At 42.5% G+C, this 20782-nt stretch overlaps 1 protein-coding gene across 1 annotated transcript; it reads left to right on the forward strand.

Annotated features, from left to right (window-relative positions):
- The first annotated feature begins 2987 nt into the window (after positions 1-2987).
- Tlr13 (toll-like receptor 13) lies at positions 2988-20206 on the forward strand. The gene is made up of 3 exons (NM_205820.1): positions 2988-3034; positions 7159-7326; positions 16408-20206. The coding sequence occupies exons 2-3, from the start codon at positions 7291-7293 to the stop codon at positions 19345-19347; spliced, it is 2976 nt and encodes a 991-aa protein (NP_991389.1). The 5' UTR covers positions 2988-3034; positions 7159-7290; the 3' UTR covers positions 19348-20206.
- The last annotated feature ends 576 nt before the right edge of the window (positions 20207-20782 follow it).

Here is a 20782-nt window from a genome sequence, read left to right on the forward strand (position 1 = left end):
AAAGGTATGTACAATCATACCCAGCTCTATTGTTATTTTTAATTGTGTGTGTGCGTGTGTGTGTGCTTGTGGTGTGCTGAGGTCAAGGCAGGAAGAGGAACTCAAGACAGGAATTTAAAGATAGAAACCATGGCTTAATGCTGTTTGCTGGCTCATTCACAGGCTCATGCTTAGCTATGTACAGCCCAGGACCACTAGCCTAGGGATGATACCACCTACAGTGGACTGAATCCTCCCATATCAATTATCAATCAAAATAATGCTCCATAGACATACCAACACGACTTCTCTCAATGACAAGCTATGATCTGGAAGTATAGAATTAATTAAACCCTTTCTTTCCCAAGTTGCTTTTAGTTGTGGTGTTTATCACTGCAACAGAAAACAATGTAGCACAATTAGTAATAAAAAAAAAAACCCAAATTAAAACAATGCTAGGGTTCATAAGGGTTCATCTGTCCTTGAGGAATTATAGGCAATTAATAGTTGGTAGGAGAAGGGAGTCATATACCTCAATGATATAGGCACTGGTAAGTTGCCTTTGCTCAAGTAAATATAACCCCTAACCATGCTCATGCAAGCAACATTAATTAAATGCTGTAGGTCTCAGTAAAAACAAGATAAGAGGTGCTGAAGAGATGGTTTAGTGATTAAAAACACTTCCTGTTCTTCCAGCAAAAATTCAGTTCCCAGTATCAGTGCCAGATCGCTTAGAATTCCCTGTAACTCCAGCTCCAGGAAATCTAATGCTCTATTCTGCCTTCTAGAGCATCCATCCATACATGCAGTCTGGTTGTTGGTCTGAGAGTAGATGTCTTAGTTACTTTTCTATTACTGTGATAAGACATCATAACCAAGGCAACTTATAGAAGAAAGGGTTACTGTGGCTTACTGTTTCAGAGGGTTAGAGTACATGATTGTCATGATAGGGAGCATGGCAGGAGGCAGGCAGGAATGGAGCTGGAGTAGTAGTTGAGAGCTCATATCTTGAAACATTGCCATGAGACAGAGGTTGAAACACTGGAAATGGCTCTAGTCTTTTGGAACTTCATAGCCTAACCCCAGTGATATACCTCCTCCAACAAGGCCACACCTTCAAATTCTTCACAAACAGTTCCACTAACTGAGGACTACATATTCAAACACATGAGCTTATGTGAGATTATTCCCATTCAAACCACCAGAGTACACTAGAGGAGGACCATCTTGGATTATGCATACAGACGGACGGATAACAGTGATGCTAGATTGATTGGACCTTAGTGGACCAGTGGGAGTAGCAAGTTAGAAGCTTCTTAATATAGGTCATAGGCAGAATAGGATGTGATCCGATGACAGCATTTTAAAGTCAGTAGTGTTTTTTTTTTCCAAATTAAAAAATTATATTTATTTATTTGTTTGTGTCTGAGGAAGGTGCCCTTGCAGGAGTGACTTTTCTCTTTCCACCAGGAAATGAAGTAACAAGTGCCTTTACCTGCTGAGCCATCTCACCAGCCTTCTAGCCTAGGTTGTTCTCAAACTGTTTATGTAGCCAAGGAAGACCTCAAGTTTTAGTTCTCCTGGTCTCTACCTCTTATGTGCTGAATGTGCCACGATGATAAGTCTCAAATGCATGACTTCATTTTTTAAAACATATGCACATTATCCTAATCAATATTCTATTGCTATGAAGAGACATCATGACCGCAGCAACTCTTATAAACGAAAGCACTTTATTAGGACTGGCTTAGAGTTTCAGCATGCCAGGAAACATGATGTAGGAGAAGGAGCTGGGAGTTCTGTGTCTGGATCTGCAGGCAGCAGGGAAAAAGACACAGTGGGCCTGGCTTGAGCTTCTGAAATTTCAAAGCCCACCCCCAGTGGTCACACCTAATCCTCAAGTAGTGCCACTCTCTGGTGACTAAGCTTTCAAATACATGAGCTTTTGGGGGCCATTTTTATTCAAACCACTACACACATAACATCTGCTTAAGTCTACTTAGTGTTGCTTGTTTGTAAGTGTGCTTAGGGCTGACCACTTGAAATTAGACAAAATATCAAGGGGGTCATCTTTAGAGAAGTCTGATTCTCCTTCTCTTAAATCAGCTCCTGATGGAGTGGTGACTTGAGGATTTGGTCTTTGTACTGGTTGGGTTTTGTCAACCTGACACAAACCCAGAAATACCTGGGAAGAGGGACTCCCAGTTGAGGAATTTCTTCCCTTTAGGTTGCCATGTCTATGGCAGTTTCTTGATTGTTAGTTGTTGAAACCCACTGTGGGGGCTGGCATCTCTGGGCAAGTGGGCCTGGGCTATGTAAGAAAGCTGGCTGAGCAGCCCTGCAAACAGTGTTCCTTCATAGTCTCTGCTTCAGGTCCTGCCTCTAGGTTCCCTTTGAGTTTCTTGCCTTGGTGGGACTTGATGACAGACTGTTACCTGTAAGAATATTTCTGCCTCACTCCTAGTCCCTTCTGTTAGTGTTTTATCACAGCAACAGAAAACAAATTAAGACAGTCTCATAGGGTTTTTTTGGGGGGAGCACTGTTTTAGGCAAGTAATCAAATTGTGTTTCCCCAAATGAAGTAAATATAGAACCCAATCAATTAGGCAACAAAATGTGTGGTGGATGAAGAGTCAAAGGTCTGGTAGCAGAGTTAGCCATCCTGATCCCACAGTTTAACCACAACTGGGACCTTAAGGAATGGGGCCAGGTACGGGGCAGGATGGTTTGCAACACCAAGACATGATCTGGCTGAGCATCCCCAAATGAGCCTACACGGCAAGTAACTCAGGGGATCTATGGTGGGCAGAAGGTGAGTGCTCCCTTCAAGACTGTACTTTGCAATACACATCAAATAGGACTTTGGTACATCTGACGTACACCTCCTTGCCCGCCTCTTTCGCCATGCCTAAAAAAAAAAGAGAAGAGGAAGGAAATGTCTCATGTCCTAAGAGTTTAGAACAACCATCACGGGGTTTTTTTAAGAGACCTAAAACAGAATGTCATTGTTTAGCAAAGATGAACAATTGTACTATGTGCTAGGAGCTTCTGAGAGGTAAGTTGAGCTTTCTTGACTTGATTGCATTTCAGCAGTATACAGCAAACAATGGAAATATTCCAATTTTTGTTTGAAACAGATCTCATATAACCCAAGCTTGCCTGCAGCTCTATTCTTGAACCACTGATCTTCGGCTTCAAGGGTACCGGGATTACAAGCAAGCATCACCACTTCTGCTCAAGATTTTTTTTTTAATTCAATGTAACTCACTTCATGACTCCTACCATAGACAGTAGTAGTATTGCACCGAAGGGAAGTGATATTTATTTTCTTATTATTGCAAAGTCCCTGTTCCCTGGTACTTATACTTTTTAATGTTGTTGTTGTTGCTGTTTATTATTATTGTTATTATTGAGACAGGGTGCTATGTAATCCAGGTGGGCCTCAAACTAGCTTGATTTTGAAGATCACTTTGAACTACTGTGCTTTAAAATGTATTCTTATGTTTCATATAAGCTTTCTAATGTAGTATATGTAAATTTATTTTTATTATTTTTATAAGCTTTTTAAAATTGTAAATTTTCCTTTGTCTGTTTTTTTTTTTTTTTTTGGTTATTGTTGTTGATTTGTTAAAGACAGAGTCTCACTATATAGACTGCAGCGAGGAAGTGACTATGTAGACCAGGTCAGCCTCAAGTTCACTGAGATACACCTGCCTCTTCCTTCAGTGCCTTAAAGTACTGAGATTAAAGGCATGGGCCACAGTGCCTTCTTTGATTTTTGAGTCAGAGTCTAGCCACAACAGCCCAGATTTGCCAAGAATTTGCTTCCTGCCTTAGCTTCCAGAATGCTAGGGTTACAGATTTGTTCTCTCTCTCTCTCTCTCTCTCTCTCTCTCTCTCTCTCTCCCTCCCTCCCTCCCTCCCTCCCTCCCTCCCTCCCTCCCTCCCTCTCTCTCTCTCCCCTCCCCTCCCCTCCCCTCCCCTCCCCTCCCCTCCCCTCCCCTCTCCTCTCCTCTCCTCTCCTCTCCTCTCCTCTCCCCCCCACTCACCCCCCATAGGATGCCAGGCTGTACTCAAACTCAATGTGTAGTCCGGGGTGATCTTCAACTTCTGAAGCTCCCACCTCTACCTCCCAGGTTCTGGTAATAAAAGTGTGAGCCACCAAGCCTGGATTATTTGGTTCTGAGAATGGAACCCAGGATTTCACACACGCTAGGCAAGCAAGCACTCTACCAACTGAGCTACAGACACCATTTTTCTAGTGCTCGTTGACAGGGTTTTGCTACACTTCAGAGGTGCCCAGACCAAGCAGTTATGTGAATGGGGCAGAATTTCAGGCAGAAGTTCCAACTGGTAATAAGAATACATGCTCCACTATGTTCATAGCAGCCTTATTTATAATAGCCAGATGCTGGAAAGAACCCAGATGTCCCTCAACAGAAGAATGGATACAGAAAATGTGGTACATTTACACAGCTATTAAAAACAATGAATTTATGAAATTCTTGGACAGATGGATGTATCCGGAGGATATCATCCTTAGTGGGGTAACCCAATCACAAAAGAAGTCATTAGATATGCACTCACTGATAAGTGGATATTAGCTCAGAAACATAGAACACCCAAGATACAATTTGCAAAACACAAGAAAATCAAGAAGAGGGAAGACCAATGGGTGGATATTTCGTTCCTCCTTAGAATAGAGAACAAAATACCCATGAAAGAAGTTACAGAGACAAAGTTTGAAGCTAAGATGAAAGGATGGACTATCCAGAGACTACCCCACCCGAGGATCCATCCCATAATTAGCCACCAAACCCAGACATTATTGCATATGCCAGCAAGATTTTGCTGAAGAGACCCTGTTATAGCTGTCTCATATGAGGCTATGCCAGTGCCTGGCAAATACAGAAGTGGATGTTCACAGTCATCTATAAGATGGAACACAGGGCCCCCAATGGAGAAGCTAGAGAGAGCACCCAAGGAGCTGAAGGGGTCTGCAACCCTATAGGTGGAACAACAATATGAACTAACCTGTACCCCTAGAGCTCGTGTCTCTAGCTGCATATGTAGCAGAAAATGTCCTAGAAGGGCCATCACTGGGAAGAGAGGCCCATTGGTCTTGCAAACTTTATATGCCCCAGTACAGGGGAATGCCAGGGCCAAGAAGCAGAAGTGGGTGGGTAGGGGAGCAGGGCAGAGGGAGGGTATAGGGAACTTTGGGGATGGCATTTGAAAATTTAAATGTATATAAAGAAAATATCTAATAAAAAAAAAGTAACTAATGGGCTGGAGAGATGGCTCTGTGATTAAGAGCACTAGTTGCTCCTTCATAGGACTTTAGTTCGGTTCCCAGGACCCACAATGGGTGCACACAACTCATGTAACTCCAGTTCCAGAGCATCCAATTCCCTCTTCTGTTCTCTGGGGGCACTATGAAAACACACACATACACACACACTTTAAAAGGAAATAAGATACATTTATGGAACTCTAGAAATATATGCCAAAAACTTTGTACCTACTGTGCCTGTTGGGGAACTCAGCTCTATTCCTTGTCCTTCTGAGGTCGAGCTCCACAATTAAACACTCAGAGATGCCTCTCTTCCTCTCCCTCCTCTGCGGTGCCCTCTCCTTCTTATGAGACACGGTCTTATTATTTACCTCTGGGTGACCCACTCTGTCAATTTCACCTTGCTCTCCTAGAAATCCACCTTCCTCTATCTCTGGGGCTCTGAGATTAAAAGCATGGGCCACCATACCCAGCTTTTATTTTTGCCCCACCACCATCTCTATTTTTTTTCCAATTTGTGTGTGTACCATGTATAAGTGTGCCTAAGTGCATGGGCACATGCATGTCACAGTGCGTGCATGAAAGTCAGAGTACAACTTGCAGGAGTCAGGTCTCACTTTCCACCATATGATTCAGGAATCATGTTTCTCTTGTCGGCAAATGTCTTTACCCATTGAACAATCCCATTGGCACAATGTTTATTTTGGGGGAAAAATGGATTAGGAGAAAAAGCCAGAGGGCATGGAAGAATGGGATAGAAAACATATACAAGGCCAGACTTGATGGCATTTGTCTGCAATCACAGCACTTGGGAGGTGCTGGGGAGACAGGAGGATCAGGTGTTTAAGGTAGTCTCAGCTGCATAGTGAGTTTGAGGCTATGTGAGAGCCTGTCTCAAGAAACAAAAATGAAAAAACAAACAGAAGAGGAAACAAAATATAAATGCAAAACTGATTTATTAACAATTCCATAACCACAACTAACCAGAACAGAGACTTCCTCATACAAACATCTCGAAAGTGTTCTCTCAGCAAGGCTAACAATATCAGGCTCTGGTATATTAAATTTAGACTGCAGCCTTTGTCTTCAGATGAATGGTGGGACACCCATGCTTTTATCTAGGCTTGAGTAGAACCATGGCCACATGGCCCACATAGAAGTAGATGAAGTCTTTGGTTTCATATGCCACAAAATAACTCCATCCCTTGCAGGATGCAGTGCCAGGTGGGGATTTACTTATTGATGGATGTTTTACATGGGCTGCTATACCCTCTGCTTTTGGTATTCCACTAATGCCTGGTTAGCATAGTTCAGTAAATCCTGTCTCATTTCTTCCAAAATATTTGCACTAAAAACCTTTTTTAGATTTATTTAATTTTGTGTGTAAGTGTTTTGCCTACATGAATGTTTGTGTATCACCTGCATGCTTGATGCCTGTGGACGTCAGAAGAGGACATTGGATTTCTTGAGACTAAAGTTAGATAGTTTTGAGCTGCCATGTGGATACTGGGAACCAAACCCGGGTCCTCTGCAAGACCGCTGAGCTGTCTCTCCACCCTGTGTCTGCATTTTTTTTTTATCACTTCTTTCTGGTCACACACGATCACCATGAAGTAGGGCAGGCAAACTGCATCACTCGGGGAGATACTGGCAAGGTTATGGCCAGATTCAGATTCTTTGTCTATAAGGGTGTGGCACTATTGAGATTTTGCGTGACAAACACTTGTGCACAATATAGGGCAGTAATAAATATTACCTGTATGTGAAGAGCAGCTTATCGTACAAAGTCTATGTTGAGAGCCAAGGGAGAAGATTATTAAATGGAATGACTGTACCATTGGCATAAATCTGGACATAATAGTCACTCTAAATATCTTCCTTTCCAGAACCTTTTCCTTGCAAGATACCTGTGGTATGTGTCTTGGGGCCCAGCAATGATTCCTGGTTCTCTGCTTCCTCTGTTGCATGATGTCGAGACACTGATACACTGATGCTTGAAGGATGAAGCAGAGTTCAGAATGAGTGGGCTCTACAGGATCCTGGTCCAGCTGGAAGTGAGTGCAAGGGCATGTGGGGGAGGGCCTTCTTTGAGGATCTTAGTGCTACAGCTCATTTAGACAAAGGGCTTTCTCCAACAATCTTCAGTGAAATGGCTTTCTGAGGTAATCTTAGCTTGGGCACGTACCTTTTTTTGCGAGCGGACTTGTACTAATACACTTCCTTCTGGGTTGAAAAGGGCTATCGATGAACTTTGGAGAGCAGGAAGGGGTTTTTCATAGGATGTAGTTTCCATTGGCTAGAGTTTAAAGGTCTAGGAACGCCTCATTTGTATGGTGAAGCAGTCCACAATTTGCAGGTACTAACTGGAAGGGTTCTTATTTTGAAAAGAGGAAGTTGAAGTTTTAGGTCTACCAAAGACTTTCCCTAGGTACAGAGAGTATGGGGGGGGGGGGGAGGCAGGTTTCCCAGACAAAGTCAGAGAAGAAGTCTTGCTGGTAAAAGGAGTCCTCCATTTTGTGTCAAGCTCAGAGAAGCTATCCAGTCATGGTAGACTTTGACCTTAATTAGCAGGGTTTACACACAGATACCCTCACTAGGAGTTAGTGCTTCAGTGAAAGGAAATTGTTTTACACACCACCTAGATGAGTAAGTAAGTAGGGTAGGCTCTATGGTTTGTGTGTGCAGAATGAACTAATAGATGAATGTATGGGCCCAAAACAGCTTTATGGTCTCATAACTAATACCTCAACTGTCTTGGCACTTGGTTCCCTCTTTAAATTGAGAATTATGTTGTTCCTGTTGTAACTCATAAGCTATAAATACAACACAGATGGCAGATTGTGATATCTTTTAGCCTATGATATCTTGGTCACAGGGTGAACAAGATTTTGCAACCAATTTCATCTTTGTTAGTTCCTGTTATTTTTTGTTATTTATTTTTCTCATACTTGGTGTCTCCGTTTGGTTGGAAAATTGTGGGTAGTCATCCTTCATACAGCATCTTTCCTCTTCTTTTTGTTTACAACATAATCTTTTGAGTATGTCATACTAGAGACTGCCCATTTCAGGCAAGCACTCTACTGTTTTTGTTTGTGTTTTGTGTGTGTGTGTGTGTGTGTTTGCTTGCTTTTAAGATTGGTCTAACTAAATTGCCCAGGCTGTCTGTGAACCTACTCTGTAGCAGGCCCTATGCTTGTGGTCCTCCTGTCTCAGCCTCTGAGTAGTTGTGATTATAGGGCTATCCCATCAGATCCAGCTAAGGTGTTCTCGCATTATCCTCAGCTTGTCTTAGGACATGTCACTAAAGATACTGTGCTTACTGGCATTTATCATTTTTACATTTATCCGATATAATGTGTGTTAATTTCTGTTTGTAGAAAACCTAAACAAAAGGTGATAGGCTTGAGTTGATGAGAAAAGGCTACAAGATCTAGACCAGGAGGAACCACTAAACAAATCTATAAACTACCACCGAGTACTGTGGTCTCTCAGACCCTGCTGTGGAGTCTCAGAATTCCTCTGCTTATATTAGACCAAGGCATGCTTCAAAATTGTTAATGACCTTTAAAAATCTCTCCTAGATTTGTGATTCTCTAGTTTTTGCTTGCATTTATTCATTCATTCATTCATTCATTCATTTATTCATTTATTTACTTATTTATTGACAGGGTTTCTCTGTGTAGCCCTGGCTGTCCTGAAACTCACACTGTAGTCCGGGCTGATCCTGAATTGTTTTTAGAGATAGGGTGTCGCTTATAAGCACAAGCTGTCCCGAAACTCACTCTGAGGACTGGCTTTGGACTTATGATGCTCCTGCCTCGGCCTCCTGAGTACTGCCAGTATTACAGGCCTGTATTATTATCCTGTCTGGCTCTCTGTTGAATTTTAAAAGTAAATCTCAGTGTTTATACCTAGGGTTAGGGTCAGCATGTGGTTGATCCCAGGGTAGATTAAACCACAGAATTAGAATGTCTTTATCTCTGTTAGGAAAGGAACATTGCAGTTGTCATGTGGGCACGCCTTTGTGGAAATTTCACAATCTGTCTTTCCCAAGCTGGGTTTCCCAAGATCACATATTTAAGTCAAGAGCAATGGTGGATTAAGGCCTGCTCTGCCTGAATCATGCTTGCATTCTTTACTTTCCCACATAAAAGCAGCTGACCCAGCCAGCTTCTAGGATGGGAAATAAACGGTGCCACAAGCCACATGTGATCTGAAAAGTCCCTAGTGACCGGAGCAAAGGAAACTGCTATTATCTAGATCAGCCTGTTGTACAACCCATGGAAGCCAAATCTTCCTGGCCTTGGTGACCTTCTGTTCTACTGCCCAGACTGTACCTACCCTCAGCTCTACTGCCCACTCTTCACCCAACCTCAGGTCTCATCACATGACTAAAACTTCCTTGGTGAAAAGATACCAGTGACCAACCTCTGACACACACACACACACACACACACACACACACACACGTGCACAGGCCCTTACTCATGTGCATTTACACTAGCAAGTACACATATACCACACACACAAAACGTCTACAAAACAAAACAACAACAACAAAAAAACAATGACAAGTAATGTTATAAACCAGTTGAAGTTTGTTTCTCAGATCTCTTTCTTGAGACCAGGTCTCCCTATGTAGTAGTTCAGTTTGGCCTCAGCCTCTCTGGGGCTAGAATTACAGGCGTGTAAGACCATACCAGGCATCCTTACCTTGTTTTTAATGTCACAACTGCAAGGGGTTTGTTCTCTTCCCTGTCTTTTCAAAAGTTCCTTGCATCATACACTGTTGTGGCAGGGAAGCCTATAAAATCCAGCTGTCCAGGCTAGCAAGTAAAGACACGTGCTGCCAAGCCTGAAGACAAGCTGAGTTTAATCCCACATTGTGGGAGGAAAGAAAGGGACTCTCACATTGTCTCCTGACTTCCACATTCCAGCTGTGCTGCACTGGCCCTCACAAAATGCATGAACACGCATGTGCATGCACGCACTCTCACGCACACACACACACACACATGCTCACACACATACACATATACACACTCTCTAAATTAAATTAAATTAAATGTAATGTACTGTAATTTTAAAAATCCAGCTGAAGGAGCCGTGCCTTCGAAGCCTGGCTTGCTCCCTGCTTCTCTCTTCAGAGCTTTAGGATCTCACCTGGTCCACACTTTTACGAATTTTCTTTGTGTTGCTGTCAGGCCCCAGCTTCCTGTTGTGGCCTTCGTTCTGCCTGCCCCTTGTCTCCTCTGCCAGCCCTGCCCCGGGACAACTTCACAGATGACGCTCCCCTCTCTGTCCCTTGCTAGGCAAGGTAGATATTTACATGTTCAGATCAGGTTTTGTGTTTTCCCTTAGACTACTTCATGGCGAGTGTCCTTTCTTCTTTCTTTCTTTCTTTCTTTCTTTCTTTCTTTCTTTCTTTCTTTCTTTCTTTCTTTTCTTTCTTTCTTTCCTTCCTTCCTTCCTTCCTTCCTTCCTTCCTTCCTTCCTTCCTTCCTTCCTTCCTTCTTTCTTTCTTTCTTTCTTTCTTTCTTTCTTTCTTTCTTTCTTTCTTTCTTTCTTTCTTTCTGAGACAGGTTTTCTCTGTGTATCCTTGGCTGTCCTGGAACTCACTCTGTAGACCAGGCTGGCCTTGAACTCAGAAATCCACCTGCCTCTGCCTCCCAAGTGCTGGGATTACAGGTGTGTGCCATCACTGCCCAGCGTGTCCTTTATTTCTAATATTCTTGTAGCAAACACTGGTAGATTTGAGGGCTTATATCGCTGTCCTTTGTCATCTCTGGGAACAAAGAGCACATTCTTCCTGCAGTGTCATCCTGCTCCACCCAATTTCCTCTAGCCACATTTGTGCAATATGGATTTACAGCTTCCTTTCTCTTCTCCATTTCTTCGAGCTTCCCTCCTCCCACTCTTCACTCCTCTCCCCTCCCTTACCCTCCCTGCTTCTTTGCTCTCTTTCCTTCTTTCCCCTTTTCTTTCTGAACAACTCTGACTCTCAGGTTCCTCAGCCAAGTGGCGATCCTGCTTCAGCTCCTGACTACTGGGATTATATGAATGATTCAACGTGCCCAGAAAAGTTGCGTTCTTAGGTTTGGGAGAGTCTTGGGACTCAAACTCAGGGCCTTGGGCTTCATCTCCATTTCTCTACTTCTTGCATTGACTTTTATAGATCCTCCTCTTTGTTCTGTTCCATTCTTGTTACCTCAAAAGATAAAAATGCCTTAAAATCTAGGCATAGTGGTGCATGCCTTTAATTTCATTACTCAGGAGACTGAGGAAGGAGGATTACTGTGAGGCAACCTGGGATGCACAGTGAATTCCAGGATAGCCTGGGCTCCAGAGTGGGACCTAGTCTCAGCAACTACAGCAAGAGCAATGCCCTCAACCTCGGTTCCTATCACTCAGTTAGCTTATTCAGCTCAGTCTGGTGACTGTTTTCCAGCCTAGGTATTTCCAAATACTTGGTGACTTATTCATATAATTAGGAAAGTGCACACAGAGTGCAAAGTGGCAAGGAAGCTATATCCAAAGACAAAATTATAATACAGATTAAATATGCTGCAAGAGAGCAGCAGTTTCCTCGAGTTTGAGTACTCAAGGGCCCCTGGCTATCATCTGGGGTCTTGATGAGGTTTAGGAGGAGGTGTCTGATGACCACAAATGACTCTATTTTGATCGAAAGGTTTGGATTACGTAAGCCTTTGTTCACTGCACATGTAATTTCCTGTGATACACCAGGTTTAATCACATGTATGACCAGCCACGCATAAGCATAAGATGGGAGTTAGAGGATCTTTCTTGAAAATTCATTCAGAAGACACAGTTTGCCTTGTTACAGAAGCACCTCAAACCAGTCCAGACTCAATTGGCTCATCTGCTCTGTTTTAAGATTTTATTCTGAGACACATGTGGATAGAAATTGCATTACTGGGGTGCTTGCTACAGGGAGTAACACATTTCTATTGCTTAAATGTTAGTATACATGTCCTTTGGTGCACATGTAGGAGCCTAGGTCCCCAGATCCATTACTTGCAGACAAGTCTATATATAGGCCAAGCTAAGCAGCATCCTGAATCTCTGAACCATTTTTGCCCTTGCATGCCTGCCTGCCTCTAGCAGACATTAAACAAAAGTGAACACACTCATTAGAATGTTGCATCTTCTGTGCATCATGGACTGCATTAAACAATACCCACTCCATTGGTAGATGTCTCTATTTCCATGTTCTTCTTTTCTTTTCTGGTCAAAGTAAACTATATCTGTCATCTAAAAATTAGGAATAAAGTCCATGAGATGGCTAGCCTGGCAATCCATTTGAATTTGACTCATAAAGTGGAAGGAGAGAAATGACTCCACAAAGTTGTTCTCTGACCTCAACACTCAGTTCCAAGCAGCTCAAACCAGCTCTATATAACAGCAGGTCCAAGGAATCTGGCACCTTTACTGGCCTCCCTGGAAACAGCCACCCCTCCCCAATCTTAAAAAAATTAAGGGGGCTGGTGAGATGGCTCAGTGTTGAGCACTGACTGCTCTTTCAAAGGTCCTGAGTTCAAATCCCACCAACCACATGGTGGCTCACAACCGCCTGTAATGAGATCTGACACCCTCTTCTGGTATCTGATGACAGCTACAGTGTACTTATGTATAATAACAAATAATTCTTTAAAAAAATTAAGAATGGGAAGAAATTTTCCTGACTTGATATTTGTCAAGCACTACAGCAAATGATAATTAATAAGAAGATTATAGATGCCTTCTCACTGATGAAGGACATGCTCTATCACTACTATAATATAATGATAGAAACTGTAATCAATTTTTAGGAAATCAACATAAAAGAAAGGCATAAAAATGAGAAAACTTAAAAAGGAAATGTGTAATTTCTGTTCCTTGCTAAAGGCATAATTGGGTTTTTTAAATATTTTTTATTAGGTATTTTCCTTATTTACATTTCCAATGCTATCCCAAAAGTCCCCCATATCCTCCCCCCCTCCCCTACCCACCCACTCCCACTTTTTGGCCCTGGCGTTCCCCTGTACTGGGGCATATAAAGTTTGCAAGTCCAATGGGCCTCTCTTTCCACTGATGGCCGACTAGGCCATCTTTTGATACACATGCAGCTAGAGACAAGAGCTCCGGGGTACTGGTTAGTTCATATTGTTGTTCCACCTGTAGGGTTGCAGATCCCTTTAGCTCCTTGGGTACTTTCTTTAGCTTAAAAGCATAATTGTTAACAGATAAAAATGCAACCAGTATAGTGGTGAACACCATTAATTCCAACACTTGGGAGGGAGAATCAGGTGGCTCTCTGTGAGTTTCAGTTCGAGACCAGCCTAGTCTACAAAGTAAGTTCTAGGACAGCCAGGGCTATATAGTGAGACATTGTCTCAGGAGAGAAAAAAAAGAAAAAGGCAAAAACAAACAAACAAAAACCAGAAAAAACTAATTAAAAATTCTAATGAAACCAACATTCACATTTTAAAACTACAAGAATTCAGAAAGCTTGTTATATTTATGATCACCATCAATGAACATTCTGATCCTCTTGTTGTATCGAACTAGGAAGTAAGAGGAAACAGACAGTCCTCAAAATAACAAGATGTATCTGCTTCCAGGAGACAGCACAGAAAACTGTGTAGAGGGCAGAAGGTCCTTTGCTCAAAGATAAGCACTGGGGGAAAGGAATGTCAAACACAAAAGGTTGTCCCCTCAGCAAGGACATGTTTACTTGTTTCCCACCCAGAAAGCTGGTTTTGGATGTAGCTGATAACCTGGTGACCTGTGCTATCTGGAGGGTCAGGCAACACCTGAATACCCCAGATTTTTATGGTTTTTGTCCCAGACTCTTCCTCCCTAGACCTTTATCTTGAGCATTGTTTCTCAGCCAATAAAACCCTTCCTTATGGGAGATGCCTCTTGTACTTTACAACAGCCTGGGTAACCCCTGTGCTATCTGTATAGGGCCAGGCCACTCTGAACTCCCACAGACTTTCATGTTTATCTCAGTCATTTCCCCTACACCCACATTTTTATTAGATATTTTCTTTATATACATTTCAAATTTCAAATGCTATCCGGAAAGTTCCCTATACCCTTCCCCCCCTGCTCCCCTACCCACCCACTTCCACTTCTTGGCCCTGGCGTTCCCCTGTACTGGGGCATATAAAGTTTGCAATACCAAGGGGCCTCTCTTCCCAGTGATGGCCAACTAGGCCATCTTCTGCTATATATGCAGCTAGAGACATGAGCTCTTGGAGTACTGGTTAGTTCATATTGTTCTACACCCACATTTTGAGCATTGTTTCCGAGTCTACAGAACCCATCTTTATGGAAGAGGTCACACACACTTTGTAAAGTGTTTCGATATAAACATGTCTTAAGTTTTATTGTACAAATGAGATTTTGTTAATTATCATGAGGAAACATTTATTTTCAAGGTTGTACTGTACTTAAATATGCCTAAAATAAACTAAACTGCCCAGTGTCAGACTCAAGTTTGAACCAGTACAGGGGAACTAAGTCATGGTAGATCAGATTTCCTTCTTTGTTCATGTGGTTTGTTGCTCTGAAAATTGTGTTTGTAGAGACCGTCGCAAAACAACATCTCAAAGAGCCCATTTTCTTTTTACTTTTTTTTTTTAAGATTTATTTATTTATTATATGTAAGCACACTGTAGCTGTCTTCAAACACTCCAGAAGAGGGCGTCAGATTTCGTTACGGATGGTTGTGAGCCACTCGGAAGAGCAGTCGGCGCTCTTAACCACTGAGCCATCTCGCCAGCCCCCAGAGCCCATTTTCATATGTAGACTATTATTGCAGGGAAATATGGGCAGCAGGAACGGGAAGCGTCTGATCATCTGACACCCAAGTCAAGAGCAGAGAACAAATGCATACCCACTGCTCAGCTTGCTTTCTCTACTCCTATAGGATTCTGAGCCAACCTCAGGGAATAGTGCCACATACTTTTAGGTTAGGTCTTCCCATCTCAACTAATGTAGTTAAGACAGCCCCTCCCCCCAGATATGCTCTCAAGTTAATCTGATCTAGACAATCCTTTCTTGAGACTCGTCTCATTCAATTCTATATTATTTTAGGTTGACAATTAAACCAACCAATTAACACACCATATTATTACTGTTTTTTTTCTGTCAACAAGGAAGTTCATAAACAATGTTAAATTATAGATTGCAGAATACATTTAAATTACTGACAAAGAATTAACACATAAAGAATATACAAGAATACTCACAAAGGATTTTTAAAAAGAAAAGAAAGAAAATGAAGAATGGAGATAAATAAGCAGGCTACTGGAAGAGAAGCTTCCAAATATATAAGCAGACTTTCAAAATCACCAATACTCAGATATTGTGGTCCTGCATTTCACTAGTCAAGGCATCTTGCTCAAATTTTATCAGTTATCTCAATGTTCACTCTTCCTCCTGTCCAATGCCCCTTCCCCCAGTTCAGCTCAAGGACAGAGCTTAGCGAGTCACCTCTCCCTCTATCAAAAGCAAACTGTGGTGAAATGATTGCTCACTCAGACTCTTTCATATTGAGGTAGCAGTGACTTGCAACGCAGGTGACATTGCATTTCCACAACCCATTCAATGCATCTGCAATGATGGCATTTCCAGTACCAGCCCACAAGACAGGGGGCGTGTTTTGTTGTATGGATGTAAGAAGAGGATAAGGGGACTCGCTGATTGTCCTAGTAAAGTAAATGGTACACCTTGTTGCCTCTTGGCTCTGAATGCTGAGAATTTTGGTTGTAGAAAAAGAGCAGCAGCCTTCCTTGTTAACACAGAGAATACTCTGGAAGTGGGTTTTGAAAGCTGGTGTTGGACTGAGCATAGTGGTTCATGCCTTTAATCCCAGCACTCAGGAAGCAAACAGATCTCTCTGTGTTTGAGGGCAGCCTGCTCTATGGAGTGAGTTCCATGATAGTCAGGGTTACACAGAGAAACCCTGCAGGAGGTGGAGGTGGGGACAAAACCAAACCAAGCTAAAACAAAACAAAAAACAACCCAGGTTGATGTTGAGATTGAACTTTTTTGTTTCCCTGAAGCAGCTATAAAACACTTATTGGGATAGGGAAATTTTAACTAAAAACCTTTGTTTTTCTTTGCAGCAAAGTCCATATGTGAAGACCGTGCCTTTGAACATGAGAAGGGATTTTTTTTTCCTGGTTGTAACCTGGATGCCTAAGACAGTCAAGATGAATGGGAGCAGCTTTGTGCCATCTCTACAGCTCCTGCTCATGTTAGTAGGATTTTCTCTGCCGCCTGTGGCAGAGACATATGGGTTCAACAAGTGCACACAGTATGAATTTGATATTCACCATGTGCTCTGCATTAGGAAGAAGATCACCAACTTGACAGAGGCCATTAGTGACATACCTAGATATACTACTCACCTTAACCTCACACACAACGAAATTCAAGTCCTCCCTCCCTGGAGTTTTACCAATCTGTCTGCTCTGGTGGACTTGAGACTAGAGTGGAACTCAATTTGGAAGATCGACGAAGGTGCCTTTAGGGGACTTGAAAATTTGACTCTGCTGAATTTAGTGGAAAATAAGATTCAAAGTGTGAATAACTCCTTTGAGGGCCTGTCCAGCCTGAAGACCCTGCTCCTGAGCCATAATCAGATTACCCATATTCACAAAGACGCCTTCACTCCTCTAATCAAATTGAAATATTTGAGCCTATCTCGAAACAACATTAGCGATTTTTCTGGTATTCTTGAAGCAGTCCAGCATCTTCCATGCCTGGAGCGCCTTGATCTAACTAACAACAGCATCATGTACTTGGACCACAGCCCTAGGTCACTGGTTTCTCTGACCCACCTGAGTTTTGAGGGGAACAAACTAAGGGAGTTAAACTTCTCTGCTTTGTCATTACCTAACTTAACCAATCTAAGTGCTTCCCGGAATGGCAATAAAGTCATTCAGAATGTGTATCTTAAAACTCTGCCCCAACTTAAAAGCTTGAATCTGAGTGGAACGGTGATAAAATTGGAAAATCTTTCGGCCAAACACCTGCAGAATCTAAGAGCTATGGATCTCAGTAATTGGGAGCTTAGACATGGTCACTTAGATATGAAAACTGTTTGTCACCTGCTCGGAAACCTACCCAAGTTAGAGACACTGGTTTTTCAGAAAAATGTCACCAATGCAGAGGGCATTAAGCAGCTGGCAAAGTGCACCAGGCTCTTGTTCCTTGACCTGGGTCAAAACAGTGACTTGATTTATCTCAATGACAGCGAGTTCAATGCTCTGCCCAGTCTCCAAAAACTGAATTTGAACAAGTGCCAGCTCTCCTTCATCAACAACAGGACCTGGAGTTCCTTGCAGAACTTGACCAGCCTAGATCTGAGCCACAACAAGTTTAAAAGCTTTCCAGATTTTGCATTTTCCCCCTTGAAGCACTTGGAGTTTCTCTCTCTTTCAAGAAACCCCATCACAGAACTCAATAATCTGGCCTTTAGTGGGCTATTTGCACTGAAGGAGCTCAACTTGGCTGCATGTTGGATTGTAACAATTGACAGGTATTCCTTTACTCAGTTTCCAAACTTAGAGGTCTTAGATCTTGGAGACAACAATATTCGGACTCTCAACCACGGAACCTTCCGACCTCTGAAAAAACTCCAGTCTTTGATTCTTTCCCACAACTGCCTAAAAATCCTGGAGCCAAATTCGTTTTCTGGTCTCACTAACCTACGTTCCCTTGACCTGATGTACAACAGCTTGTCATATTTTCATGAACACCTTTTCTCGGGCCTTGAAAAGCTTCTGATTTTGAAACTTGGTTTTAATAAGATCACATATGAAACTACTAGGACCCTTCAGTATCCTCCATTTATAAAGCTCAAGTCTTTGAAACAGCTTAACCTAGAAGGACAAAGACACGGGATTCAGGTTGTTCCGAGCAACTTTTTCCAAGGATTGGGTAGTTTGCAGGAGTTACTCTTAGGAAAAAATCCCTCTGTATTCCTGGACCACCACCAATTTGACCCTCTGATTAACCTCACAAAGTTGGATATCTCAGGAACAAAAGATGGAGATCGAAGCCTCTATTTAAATGCTTCCTTATTCCAAAACCTCAAAAGGCTAAAGATCCTCCGCCTTGAAAATAACAACTTAGAGTCACTGGTTCCTGACATGTTCTCCAGCTTACAGAGCCTCCAGGTCTTTTCTTTAAGATTCAACAACTTGAAGGTCATTAATCAAAGTCATCTGAAGAATCTGAAATCACTGATGTTTTTTGATGTCTATGGGAACAAACTTCAGTGCACCTGTGACAATTTGTGGTTCAAGAACTGGTCAATGAACACAGAGGAGGTCCACATCCCCTTCCTCCGGAGCTATCCCTGTCAGCAGCCAGGCAGCCAGAGTTTACTTATAGATTTTGATGATGCCATGTGTAATTTTGACTTGGGAAAGGTCTACTTCTTATGTTCCTTCAGTATGGTCCTCAGCACCATGGTCTTCTCTTGGTTCAGTACCAAGATGATTGCATCTCTGTGGTATGGTTTGTACATATGTAGGGCCTGGTACCTCACTAAATGGCACAAAACGGAGAAGAAGTTCTTATATGATGCGTTTGTCTCTTTCTCGGCCACTGATGAGGCATGGGTATACAAAGAGCTTGTTCCAGCCCTAGAACAAGGCAGCCAGACCACCTTTAAACTCTGTCTTCACCAACGGGATTTTGAACCAGGCATTGATATCTTCGAGAACATCCAGAATGCTATTAACACAAGCAGGAAAACCTTGTGCGTAGTCAGTAACCACTACCTACACAGTGAATGGTGCCGACTTGAAGTCCAGCTGGCTAGCATGAAGATGTTTTATGAGCACAAGGATGTCATTATCTTGATCTTCCTTGAAGAGATTCCGAACTATAAGCTGTCCAGCTACCACCGACTCAGGAAACTCATAAACAAACAGACGTTTATCACTTGGCCGGACAGTGTTCACCAGCAGCCACTTTTCTGGGCTCGCATCAGAAATGCGTTGGGCAAGGAGACTGTGGAGAAAGAAAATACACATCTAATTGTTGTTGAGTGACTCGAGTCTTAACAATCCCAAACCCGGCTGCATGAATGTTGCCCAAAATAAATGTAAGCTGTTTGACTAAATGAACTCTCTCTCTCTCTCCAGAGACAAACATGATTGCTTAGATAGTGTTCATCAGAAGAGTAGGGAGGACTGCTTGGAAAACTTTCAGGAGCAGGGTCCCACTATGATGGGATTGGATATGCAGAAGGAATTCCTATTTTATTAAGGAGAGGACTTAGAACAACAGTCATCTGAACACTGAGGAACAGGAAGGTCTTCGCATATATTCGATATCTTTGCTCATGTTGTTTCTCCAAATCAGTTGTGGTCATGGGAGACTGCACTTGTGTATCCAAATTGCCCCAAGATTGAAACTTTCCATCTTGAAAGGAAACTTCCTATGACAGAGGTTTACAGGGAGAGAGAACAACAGGATGTTCTAAGGGGAGATTGAAATATTCCACCCTGCATGGAAGCTTGTTAAGACAGGAGGTAAATGACTCAAAATAGTTTCATGAAGTCTCTGAAACTGACCAGGGACTAGGCCCTTTCCTTCCCCAAGTGTATATAAAACAATAGAGACTGCTGAGACAATCAGACAAGCCTAGCTGCCTGGAAGAAGCAGAGAGCAGCCTTGGTGCCTGGAAGAGGCTCAGACCAGCTGAGCCACCAGGAAAGGACACTCTCCATCCTGTTGAGCTGCCTGCAGCCTGTGCAGTATGCTCCAGGTTCCCAGCATTTTTGAGCTGTCACCCATGCTGGGGTGGGCTTTAGTGATGCAGCTGTCTTTGAAACATTTCTGCTCCTGTGAGTAACCCTTCACCTATGTTCTTGTAAGTAACCCCAATAAAACTCATTGGTTCACCAAGTTGGACTTTGATGCTTATCCATATTTTGGTTTGTTGTCAGTTCCCTATCTGGAGTGAGTAGTCATTTGTTTGTGTCTCCCCATGTCACATAATAACAGAAACAACAAAACAAAGACAACACAACAACAAAAAATGACATTAAAAAAATAAGAAAAAGAAGGAAAAGAAAAGCAATTGTCTCCTGCACGACTCTGGTCTGTGAGTGATGCTCCAGGCCCACAGCCATTGGAGCTTCAAACCTATCTTAAGATGCCTTGAGGGACTGGCGAGATGGCTCAGTGATTAAGAGCACCGATTGCTCTTCCGGAGGTCTTAAGTTCAATCTCCAGCAACCACATGGTGGCTCACAACTATCTGTAATGGGATCCAATGCCCTCTTCTGGTGTGTCTGGTGACTGTGTAGTATACTCACATATATGAAATATAATAAATCAAAAAATTTAAACAAAAGATGTCATGAGATGGCATTTTTTCCCATTTTTTATTAGGTATTTAGCTCATTTACATTTCCAATGCTATACCAAAAGTCCCCCATACCCACCCACCCCCACTCCCCTACCCACCCACTCCCCCTT

Source organism: Mus musculus, chromosome X (assembly GCF_000001635.26).
Source record: "Mus musculus strain C57BL/6J chromosome X, GRCm38.p6 C57BL/6J".
NCBI lineage: Eukaryota > Metazoa > Chordata > Mammalia > Rodentia > Muridae > Mus > Mus musculus.